This window comes from Antedon mediterranea, chromosome 9 (genome assembly GCF_964355755.1).
Source record: "Antedon mediterranea chromosome 9, ecAntMedi1.1, whole genome shotgun sequence".
Lineage (NCBI taxonomy): Eukaryota > Metazoa > Echinodermata > Crinoidea > Comatulida > Antedonidae > Antedon > Antedon mediterranea.
The window spans coordinates 24,554,472-24,567,414 of NC_092678.1; the positions used below are offsets into that span (position 1 = coordinate 24,554,472).

Consider the following 12,943-nt stretch of genomic DNA (forward strand, 5'->3'; position numbering starts at 1 on the left):
GAGCAAACGTCATAATGTGTAATAGTGTGCACAAGGCATGGGGGAAGATTTGGGAGCAAACGTCATAATATGTACGTATGTGATTTGTTGTTTGTACATACAGTACCGGACAGAATTATTGCAGATTTTGAACGCATTCAACGCATTGGTAAAGTGTTGACAACGCGTTGAAACTGCGTTGTCCGTTGGCGTTGAAAGTGTTGAGTTCGTTGAACTGTTTATTCAACCAACACAATGTGTTGCGTTGAGTTTGCGTTGAAATAACGAACAATCGGATTCGTATGGTATTTACAGATTGCCAGTGTGTATTAGTAGTAGTAGTAATAGTATAAAATACAGTATTACAAATATTTAAGAAAACAAACATAATGTGTATTTTTCCGCGGAAACCTAGCTTAATATATTACACTAGGCTAGGCCTACTACTAACGAGTAGGCCCCGTGTGTATATGAGCCGCGTCTGCCATCGCAGTTAAAAGTAGTGGTCATGTCCTTAATTACTGTGTGCCTATATTAACTGGAGTATTAAATACCAAAGTTAAGGCGGCGGTGAATCTTGGAGGCTAGGTCACATCGTAATTAATTATTTCCAAACTAAAAACTTCGTAGTACTGTACTACATTTTTCTCGATTTATAAAAACAACGTAGCCTACACCCGCCGCCATGGAAGGCAACAATACACCACCAACATAACGATCCAGCATGGTCGTCGTCTTTTTCACGCATGCTTTTCGTGACGTGAGGGACGAACTGATCGAAAGGTGAAGAGTTCATTCATTATGAAATAACGCGTAATTAAAAGGGAAAAAATCGTTTAGTTTTATTATTATCCATAAATATATCATTATCATGTATTATATTATAAATTAATTATTGTGATGCCTAACGTAACCCATGCAGAGAAAAGCGTTAAATATAATAACCAAGAAATAGGAATGACCAATTTGATGACAATAGGCAATGTTAGGCGTTTTCTTTAAAATCAAAACCTGTGCCATACCATATTATTCACGCCAAGGTGTAACCCACAAATATTTGAATAACCAAACAATTCAGAATAAAGAACCACTTTATTCTGATGCAAGACAATATTACAGGCGAGGTTTAGGCGTTTTCTCTTTAACATACTATTGTTTTGTTTCTTAATATAATTATATTGGCCTCCTCCTGAAACGGTATGAATGGGATGGGAGTTGCGAGAATATGCGAACGAACAGCCAACATTTTAATCAGTTTACAGTGTGATGCTTTTCAAAACGCGCAACGTGTTCAACGCTATGGGATTCAATTGTTTAACGTCGTCAATGAACGGTCAACGGGTTCAACACATTCAACACGCTCTATTGTTAACGTATTCAAAACGCTTTTTGTACTTAAAAATGTAATGTTGTTCGATTTATAAAGATTTAAATTGGTTCATGGGTGTCGGACACGTCAAATTTTTTAGTTCTTTCAAATTACATTACAACAAACAATGGGACAATTATAAAATAAAAACCAAAATAGAGAAACAATATTTTAACTTTATCTCTTGAATCTCGAACAGCTAAAAAATGTAGGCCTAAATAAAATTAATTACTTCGTCGTCATTAACGATCGTTAAATACGTCATAACACACGTGGTGTTTTTCTTGAGGAAACCAGGGTGGCGGCCTCGTGTGTTGATGTCAGTAATTTCCACGTTGTTTGATTTTACGACGTGAGATCGTGTTTTCCCCCGGAAGGCCTACAGTACAGTGTTAACTGTTAGACTTGGCATCGACCTTATTATTCGATGTTTTCCTTCACTAAACACTGGGAAATATCACTGTGTGTTTTATTTGGTAACTGTCCGTTCAATACTTAAAAATATATCTAAGCTTCATATATATTTTATTTATATTAAAATATCTGGTAGTGACTGCCGATAGGTATTTTGCCTGTTGTTGTTACTGATCGTTCAGGCGTGCAATCGGCCAGTCTAGTGCTGCAGCAGCTAGCGTTGAAATAACTAATTGTTTACTTGACATGCTGATAATGACTTTCGTTGAATAAACAACTAAACGTTGAAAGCCGTTCAACGCAACGCAAACACAACGCAACGACAACGTGTTGAATGCGTTGGGATTTTTGCAATAATTCTGTCCTGTACTGTACGTATCGTGACGTTTGCGCCCAAAACCCTTCCTATCAAGCATTGTGCAAAGACGTTCTTGGTGAAATCAAGCTATTTACGATAAACCAGCTTATATCCCATACTGCTATCTAATGGACAATAACCTCACTATCCATTTTATGACTTTTACCTATTATGAAATATTATGTTGTTATTGAAAAATTGTAATAATGCACACAAATTGTTCAATAGATACTGTACATACTTTTCATCTTTTTTTTGTGTAGTGTATTATACCATATGGACAATTGTCTGAAATAAAAGTTGAATTAAATTGAAACTGTAATGTACTGTAATTTACAGGTTTTGGCTAAGGCTGCATTTTTTGTAAAGAAATACAATTAATTATTTATGTATTTATTTATTTTTAAACATTTTTATATTTTAATTATAGGATTTATAGTAGTTTTATTTCCCATCAGCCATTTAAAATTAAACGTGTGACGACTACTGTACATGAACTCATGTAGCATTTAGATTTAAATTTTAATTTCAATTTAAAAAAAAAAAGTATACCGGTAATCATCATAAAACATAAAGAAAGCCTAAAAAACATTTTTACAAACACATATTTAAAAAGACACCTAATTAAAATAAATACATATTTAAACTTTCACTTATGTTTAAACGATGAAGTTTAATTACCTATAGTGCCTAGTGGTAATGTATTGATAAAGTAACTGTACATATGATAAATACTGATTGTGAAAGATACTGTAGTACTGTAGTTGTCTTTACAATGTTTAACGCATGGCGGTTCACAACCCGTACTTTAATCCAGTTTTAGCATTCATTATTTATTATCATAATTAAGTCTGAATCTTTAGTCATTTAATTCATTTCTTTTTTTATCAGCAACAAATGCAAGAAGTGCTGGACGCAATGTTTGAAAGAAAGGTAAGTTGTTTATTGGCAAATCTTTCTAGAATTTAGGTCACGACCCAATTGTTATATTGTTATATTTTGCCCCTTTCTCCAGATCACACAGTAGTTGTGCTTTCTTGCGTACAGTAGTGTAATTATCGACGTTTAACCCTCGGGCTAAACCATTCAATTATTCCATTGGATTGCATGATTGCTCTCTGGTTTATTGGCAACTATGTTTTAAATACTATCATTTTATTCTTGCATTAAAAATCTTGATGTTATTTATTGGAATTATTCTATTACTATCGCATGTAATGTAATTCTTGTTTTATGTATTTCATTCAGCAAGCAGTATACTCTAGTCTCTGCTGTTGAATGGCAATTGTTCTCAAAATAAAAATTAAAAAAATCCATTGAAGTTATGCCAAGTGGGCAGGTATAACCCACCTCCTGCCTAGTTTTAATACTCGCACCCACTTACCCTAAGAAACCTCTAGATATCAAATCAAAGCCTATGTCCAACAAGTCTGCTTGGACAATCTAGCCTTTTTTAGCTTCATCTCTAAATTTGTATGTACAGTGTGTAAGTAATTAAAGAATAATTTAAGTTGTGCTCAACCCACCCTAGCCTAGTTTTAACACCCACAAACCCACCCGCCCTAAGAAACCTCTCCAGCCAGTCTGCATGGAGTAGCCTTCATCTCTAAATCTGTACAGTATGTCTATTAAAGACCATGAATAAATGATTCAATATCGATCATTCTTCTCCCTTAATGAACACCTAATTTCCTGTACTTTGAAAGCTATGGTAACTCAAGAATAATAAAAGGAAAAGCATTTAATTAATGATATTCAACACTGATTAATAATATACATATTGTATTGGACGTCTGGATATCTGAAATTATTAATGTTTTCCATCAATTTTATGAGTTTTTGATTCCTTAATCCATCCAACAAAATCTTTATTAAACTTACTGCTGAATATTGACAGTGTATTTTCAATCTAGTAAGAGTTTATTTTTATGTTAAAACTAATGCAAGTCTGTCTCTACTACTGTACTACAGAACAGAATGGTAGTTGAGCTGTAGCTTGGTGGTTAACGTGCTTGCCTTCCAATCCCAAAGTCCAGGGTTCAATCTTGACCTGGTGCCAGGGTTGTATTAACTATTACTCGCGACTTAGTTTATACTGTATTATTAATATAAGCATGATAAATTATAAAATAGTCTCTATCCCATAATTGGCGAGTTTCTCGCTGTTTGATGCATGAATTGAAATAAAAATATATATATAAAAAATGTTTGGCTAGTCCATCATCCTATAGAATTAAACACTGGACACTGTGGTAAAGAGATTGATTTCTGGCTAGTCCATCATTCTATAGAATTAAACACTGGACACTGTGGTAAAGAGATTGATTTCTGGCTAGTAAAGACAGAGGAATCTTTGAAATATATTAAATCCATTGCCCTTGAATACTTTGTTATTCAAATGATTTACCTTCAACTTAATCTATTGTTCAGTAGGATGCATTACCTAGGGTGTCTCCCTTCGTTTAGGCCTACAAAACGGTTGGATTCCAGCTGTGATCATGCACAATATTACACTCAGAGTTAAGCATGCATAGATCACACTTAAGCTTATCTAAGTTACTACAGTGCAATCAGTAAGTGCTTGTGTGATCAGTAAACTCTCTTTATACCTGATCAATACAGTAACTGTAGGTTTCAGAATGGTAACATTCGGCAAATGCTACAACTAAATAACACCTAATACATTTTGGTTGGACGATCATGGATCACATGATAACAATACATGTGCCCTATCAGTACGCTCAACATAACGTGGTGTTTTCAGATTTTTATGTGACGAATCCTGGACAGTGCGACCACCATCAACAATGCTTACATTACGAGTATCGTGTGTAATTTTTTGCCTTTTAACATCTACACATTTCTACAACATCTTGAATATCTATTTCATCTTCTTTTACAGACAACACCTGGTGATCATGTTATAGACCAAGGAGATGATGGCGACAACTTTTATGTTATAGACGAGTAAGCATCATTATCATTATTATTATTTAACATCATGTATTAACTGGAGTAAACCACTGTAAAGCTCTGTCCACACTATCGAGTGTGATGTGTCCAAATATGGTAGTGATATGCTCAAATATGGTAGTGATGTGCTCAATGGTAGTGATGTGCTCAAATATGGTAGTGATGTGCTTAAATATGGTGGTGATGTGCTTAAATATGGTGGTGACATCATCATGTCCATACTATATTATGGCACATCACATTTTGTTGTCACATAAAGTTTGATAGTGTAGACAGAGCCTTAATTATCAAACACCTCCCTTGCATAACTGGTAAACATGGAGCGTGACCTTAACCAATTTTTGCGTTAGTAAAATTTGAGGTCATTTGGTTAGGCACTATACTGTAGCATGGTGTTTGCAAGGTTGTGGGTTCTAATCCTGGATGTGTCGCCAGCATAGTAATTCCTACCCTCAGCCTTTACATAACCTAGTGTATTATTTTCATCTTAATTGGAATTATCAATTATTAAAATTTTCTTTTTGAAAAGTGTTTTGATTTAATAGATATTTCTTTTTCCGTGTTGTTTAAATCTAATCTTTGTTTAGGCATGTCTGTCACAAGCTTTTTGCTTTTTTGAACATGCATTCTTCAATCATATTACCTTTCTTTACACCATTTTGTATACTGTTTTAATTTGAAGAAAATAAATGTTACTTTGAATTGAATTGAATGTGATAATTCAACAATATAATGTGATTATTGATAATTATATTATTAATGATACAATATCATGTAGTATCTTTGTTAATGAATTATAATTACTTTATATTACACTATTGAAAATACTATTAACTGATTAGGTTTAGAAATATATGTTTTTTTAATGTAAAGGTGAAATAGTTATAATTGGATTAAACCCATTACCTAATATAGCTTATAAATATTGATAAATAAATTGAACAAGAATTGGTATAATTGCTGAAATTAACTTTAAACTATCAACAAAAAATATGGAAAAATGAGCATCATTAAATTGCACCTGATTCTCTGTAGTGTTCTAATTCAGATTCTTATTAATGACATAAAAACATATTAGTACTAATTCATCTCCAAATTCTGTATGTATCACATGTGTTGCCTGTATTATGTTAGGGTTGGTTTACGCTTACAGTATGGTCTACAATACAGGCTTCACATGTGATATACTCTATATTTGACCCTGTATTAGAGTTTTCCTTCATACTGGATACCTTCATACAAATTGCATAATAAATAAAAAATAAAATATTATGGAATATTTATATAATATTAATGTACATATAATTATGCTATGATATGATGTATGGTGTGTGTTTAGTTGATACTGTATGCTACTTGAATTTCCCAAGGGACGGTATTTTCTTGATTGTTCTTTTGTACAATTCTCAAGTATCGTGAACGATCAGTTTCTACAAACAGTGTGTACGCATAGATAATTAGCTTGACAACAACCAGTGCTGGCTGGCATTCATCAACACTTTTTGTTTAAGATAGTTATAGAAATGCTGATAATTCTAAATTCTATATTGCGTTTTTGGCTAAAAACCATTTGTGGCATTGGTGAAAATGTTACCTGCAATAAAAATACAATATGTAATAAATAATATTTATGTTTGTTGTTTTATTTTTTTATTTTATTTTCAGAGGTCAGTTTGATATCTTTGTAAGTGACAACAAGGTAGGAGCCTATGATAATAAAGGTAGTTTTGGAGAGCTAGCCTTAATGTACAACACACCAAGAGCAGCAACCATTGTAGCTACCACAGACGGAACAATATGGGCTTTAGTAAGTATAACATGAAGCTAAGTATCATCATATTGGAGTTAGTAAAGTATGACATGATAAAGTACAAATGAGAGTTAGATAGAATATTACATACTTACAGTACAGTACAGTAAATTGCCAGGTACTAAAGTACTGTAAGTGTGCATTAAAGTATTTAGCATGGTAATATTTATTTCCAAATTAAGATTTATACATGGATTTAAAACATGTTCGAAGCATTGACCTTTGACCCTACCACAAGTTGACAATAGACATGATGGACATTGAGAACAATATTAAACGCATTATAATAATACAGGCTACATGCTGTTGTATGATAATGACAGTATAATAATACAGGCTATATCCTGTTGTATGATAATGACAGTATAACAGCGTGCAACTGATTTAGTTCGGTACTCAACTGTGACTTGACAAGTTAGTGCGTGCATCGTGACTTAAGCACATGCTAATATTCAGACTAGTGTGAATCTAATATTCAACAGTTTGAATGAACGATGTACTCAAGTGCAGCGCTGCTCATAATACATGATTATCATAATTAGATTCTCACTTGATTCTCAATTAATTATTCATTATTCAATTTTAATCTCATCTGTCATCTGTATGACTATGAGATTTTTTTTGTGATGAGTAAAAATAAAGATTGAACAAGAAGGTGTTTGTTTGTTGTTACAGGACAGAGCGTCTTTCAGAAGAATAGTGTTGAAAAATGCTGCGAAAAAACGAAAAATGTACGAAGCGTTACTTGAAAATGTACCAATGCTGAAATCACTAGAAGTATGTAATATTGCAAATTATTAACTACATCATTGTCATCATCATCTAATACATCATTATCATCATCATTGTCATAATCATCTTATACATCATCATCATCATCATTGTCATAATCATCTAATACATCATTATCATCATCATTGTCATAATCATCTAATACATCATTATCATCATCATCTAATACATCATTATCATCATCATTGTCATAATCATCTAATACATCATTATCATTGTCATCATCATCTAATACATCATTATCATCATCATTGTCATAATCATTAATACATCATTATTATCATCATTGCCATCTTTTATTATCATCATCATTATTGTCATCATCATCATTATTCTCATCATCATTATCTTGCCATCATCATTCATTCATTATCATCATCATCATCATCATCATCATCATCGTCATCATCATCATCATCATTTGATATCATCATTATCATTATCGAATACATCATCATCATCATTGTCCTCATCATCATTATCATCTGTCAATTTTCTCCCTCTTTCCAGAGGTTACTGACACTTGTTCCATGCATCATATCATCATCATTGTCCTCATCATCATATCATCTGTCAATTTTCTCCCTCTTCCCAGAGGTTACTGACACTTGTTCCATGCATCATATCATCATCATCATTGTCATCATCATTTGATATCCCAGAGGTTACTGACACTTGTTCCATGCATCATATCATCATCATTGTCATCATCATTTGATATCCCAGAGGTTACTGACACTTGTTCCATGCATCCTATCATCATCATTGTCCTCATCATTTGATATTCCACAGGTTACTGACACTTGTTCCATGCATCATATCATCATCATCTCCACTTTTTTTTGTTACTGAATAATGTTTACTTAGTTTCAAAACCTTTAAATTGTTGACGTAGGTTGACAATATAATGTAGCATTATAATGTACAATTTAATGTACATTTACAAAATATGTCGCTCAACAACATACATAAACTAGAGGGCATGCCATAGAATGCCCTTAGGTATTATGTACTTGCTCTTTAGGTATCAGCTACCCATTTGTTCACCTAACACAAATACCACAATAAAAAAACAAAAATGACAACGATATATTGGCTGCAGCTATCATCAACTGCTGTCATCATTGAGTGAGTTTAATGCGTGTCTATTGGCTGCAGCTATCATCAACTGCTGTCATCATTGAGTGAGTTTAATGCGTGTATATTGGCTGCAGCTATCATCAACTGCTGTCATCATTGAGTGAGTTTAATGCGTGTCTATTGGCTGCAGCTATCATCAACTGCTGTCATCATTGAGTGAGTTTAATGCGTGTATATTGGCTGCAGCTATCATCAACTGCTGTCATCATTGAGTGAGTTTAATGCGTGTCTACGGGCTAGGCAGGCTTAGCTTGATTAATGTTTGTTTACGATATTCATTTTATTCAGAATTATGAGAGGATGAATCTAGCAGACGCTCTCGTCACTAAACAGTACTCGGACGGAGAATGCATCATCAAGCAGGTATGATGAAATGAACATTTTTAAATTTATTGAAAATAACACAACTGGCGGTCAGTTTACTGTGAAAAATATTCTACTAAAAATAATACAATAATACCAAACATTGATTAAACTCTGACACCAATGTGACCTTTCCGATCAACTTGAGGAAGAGAGCGCACCTAAGTTTCATGCCTATAACCGCATCAATTCCATAATTAATAAATAATACTGTATGCGTACTTTATGCTTACTTCACAAGTTTGTTCCAATTATTTGATTCCATTATATTAACTATTATTATTTTAAGCTCTGTCTACACTCTCAAGTGATGTGCCTAAATATACAGTAGTAGTGATATGCTTAAATATGGTTGAAATCATTGTGTCCATATTTTTACCACATAAAGTTTGATAGTGTATACAGAGCATTATAATGCATCATCCAAATATCAACATCATGCTGTTCTTAATGTTGATAGGATGCTGCTGCAGATGGCTGTTATTTCATTGAGGATGGTACATGCCGTATTATGATGAAGAAAGAGGTAAAAATACAATCACATCATTTTTTCTATAAACAATATAATATGTGTTATTTTGTTTTTTTTACAGATTGATAGTGTCTACCATCTCTTTAAATGTTTTTATTTTCAAACATAAAATGATATTAGTATACAATTAATGATATTAGTATACAAATAAGATACTGAAAGAGTCACAACTGCACACTTACAGACGTGTGAAGCTTGCTTAAATCAAGCGCATCAACAGGACGTGTCCATCATTATGCATACCTTCCTGTACCTTAGATTTGCTAATGATTTTGTGCCTGAAAAACTAAAGAGATATAAAACAACATAGCGTAAAAAAAAAGCGTGAAAATTAAATTAGTTATCCAACTTCTGTCTTACTCTACCATGTCTAGGAGTAACTTAAGTTTAGTTATATTCGTTAATATTTTAGGAAAGCACCAACTGCTGATTCTTCAGTTACAAATTAAATTTTTTTTGTAAGTTTAAACAAAAATTTGGTTTCTAAATTTACAGCAGTTTGGTGAGGTAAGGGAGACGATATTGAATATAATGTTTTTGACTAATAAAATGTTCATTTATGTAACTAACCATTCCACTAAGTCACTGAGGAGCACTGTTGTTCACAATTCAATTCAATAAAACTTTATTATCCAAAATTAAAAAAAAAAAGGCAAATTTAAATTCATAGTCTTAAAATTTTAAAGTTAAAGTAAGGGGAAAGTGTCCCCTTAACAGGGTTTCACCTTCTTATGGATTAGCTAGAGTTAAAACATGTACATTTCCTCTTAATAGAGGTGTCCCAATTCCTCTTAATAGAGGTGTCCCAATTCCTCTAAATAGAGGTGTCCCAATTCCTCTTAATAGAGGTGTCCCAATTCCTCTTAATAGAGGTGTCTCAATTCCTCTTTATAAAATGTTAAAGGCCCTGGGAGCACACTGACCGACCCTATTCCGGCCCTGGGAGAACACTGACCCTATTTAAAGAATTAAAATTTATCAACTAGATAAGAATTTGTCCAATTTGTGGTCAATTAGAGTTTAAAGGTCACTTTTTTATTTACAAGCTATTTGTTGATTTTGTTTGTTTTTGTGAGATTCAAGTTCACATTGATTGGTTATAAAAATCACTGTTATTATATATTGTTACTACAGAATTAGTAGTACCGTAAAACCTTGAAAATAAGCCCAAGAGCCTTCTTTTTCAAATGAGCTCAAGATTAAGGTTGGGGGATGGGTGCTATTAAGGTTGGGGGATGGGTGCTATTAAGGTTGGGGGATGGGTGCTATTAAGGTTGGGGGATGGGTGCTTCTTTTCTAGGTTTTATGGTATGCTACACAAACACAGACAATTCAGTATTTCTTGTTTATGATGTTGTTGCCGTTTTTCATGTTATTTTACTGTTGGTGTTAGTTTTCACTGTAATACGTGTTCATGTACACATTCTGTTGTTATTGCAAATGTACAGTCTGTATGATATGAAACACAACTGTAAAGTAATGGTAGTTATTACAGCCAATACTATGAACATACAGTGTTATAGTAAAGTGGCCATGATGGACTAACTGACATACTGCCTGACGCCAGAACTACTGACAACCATCTATTTGACAAGATTCTTTCCCTGAGCTCAGACAGTGCAATCAAGAGATAACAATGTCGTGAAAAAAGTGAATTTAGTACATTTTGGACCCCAGAGGTGTGCAGTGTCTTAAGCTGTGAATACTTGATGCTTAAACATACCAATAACAGAAGTATAGCAGTGTATAAAAGCACAGCATCAAAGCTGTGAACATTCATCAACACTTATATAGTTTATTGTAGTTGCTTTATTGTGTTACTTTAGTGATGTAGTTTACGCAGATGTGTCGATCATTAATCTCTTTTGTTTTTCCTTTTTTTCTCTCTCCATGTTTTTTCATGTGTGTGTAATTGGTTCATCTATCTTTATACACTATTCGCACCATGTGGCACTCGTGCATGTCTATTGACATCTTTAGTACGCTGTGAGTATCTCATCCACTATTCTAACTATTCATTAAGCTCTGTTCAGACTGCTGCTGCTGTCATGCATATTGCAACCATTTATTATACTTAAGCCGATATACTGTAGGCAGGTCTATTTACAATTGAACAGCAATACAGCTACATCATCGACTGTTGGGTAATAAATCAATTTGATAGTCTGGTCAGACATTTAGTTGACATCACCTTAACAGTTATATTAATATCTTTCGGAGGGATATAGCGTCGTAAAAAAATGGTTGTGAGTAAGCATCTTCTTGATTGAAGCTCTCATAAAAAAAAATAATAAAATGCGCTGGCCGAGAATTAAGCGTTACTCTCTTAGAAATTCTCTTATATAGATTCTTAAATACTTTGTAAAGAATAGATATACATTTCATTTCTTAGTAAATTAAAATCATTTAAATTATCACTTTTATGCTTTAGTAGTTTTCATTAAAATGTCAGTCATGTGTGTTTACTTAAGCAAGAGATTGTAAAACTAAGTGTATGCTAATTTGTGTATAATTTGATTTTAATTAGGATGACCCATCAAATGAACAAGAGATAGCTGTCTACCAGAAGGGTCAATACTTTGGAGGTAACTTGTTTGTCTACCATTTTGTGTCCATTTCAGACAACCAGAAAATTGCTACCATTTTGTGTACATATATCAGACAACCAGGACACTGCTACCATTTTGTGTCCATTTCAGACAACCAGGACACGGCTACCATTTTGTGTCCATTTCAGACAACCAGGACACTGCTACCATTTTGTGTCCATATATCCGACAACCAGGACATCGCTACCATTTTGTGTCCATATATCAGACAACCAGGACACTGCTACCATTTTGTGTCCATATATCCGACAACCAGCTACTATTTTTTGTCCATTTAAACCCAAGACTCATTTATGGGAAGCCAACCAAGCTATAATTTGCAATTTGTTAATAATAATAATGGTTTTTTTTTATAGAATTGGCGTTGGTAACCAACAAACCAAGAGCTGCATCAGTGTATGCTGTTGGAACTGTAAAATGTGCATGTAAGTGGTTTATTATTATATATTAATTGTCACTATTCTGTGTGTGTGTCACCTTTGACCCAAATCATCCATATTTGTCTGGTCTTGCTTAGGAAAGCTTGGTTCCCACTTGAGATATAACACAAGAACTTTAAGCATCGTCAGTGAATTGACCAATCACAACGATGGATTATACGAAC

General features: G+C 33.4%; 1 protein-coding gene across 3 annotated transcripts in view; it reads left to right on the forward strand.

The window, feature by feature from the left end:
• Nucleotides 1-12,943, forward strand: part of LOC140059248 (cAMP-dependent protein kinase type II regulatory subunit-like) — a 31,806-nt gene that overhangs the window by 16,443 nt on the left and 2,420 nt on the right. For 2 of the 3 annotated variants that reach the window (XM_072105115.1, XM_072105113.1), the window contains exons 5-13: nucleotides 3,012-3,053; nucleotides 5,023-5,087; nucleotides 6,759-6,900; nucleotides 7,579-7,680; nucleotides 9,124-9,198; nucleotides 9,659-9,724; nucleotides 10,226-10,237; nucleotides 12,258-12,315; nucleotides 12,696-12,764. In XM_072105115.1, the coding sequence (XP_071961216.1) occupies nucleotides 3,012-3,053; nucleotides 5,023-5,087; nucleotides 6,759-6,900; nucleotides 7,579-7,680; nucleotides 9,124-9,198; nucleotides 9,659-9,724; nucleotides 10,226-10,237; nucleotides 12,258-12,315; nucleotides 12,696-12,764 (631 nt within the window). The remainder of the gene's footprint in view (nucleotides 1-3,011; nucleotides 3,054-5,022; nucleotides 5,088-6,758; nucleotides 6,901-7,578; nucleotides 7,681-9,123; nucleotides 9,199-9,658; nucleotides 9,725-10,225; nucleotides 10,238-12,257; nucleotides 12,316-12,695; nucleotides 12,765-12,943) is intronic. The other variant, XM_072105114.1, reaches the window with a different exon arrangement.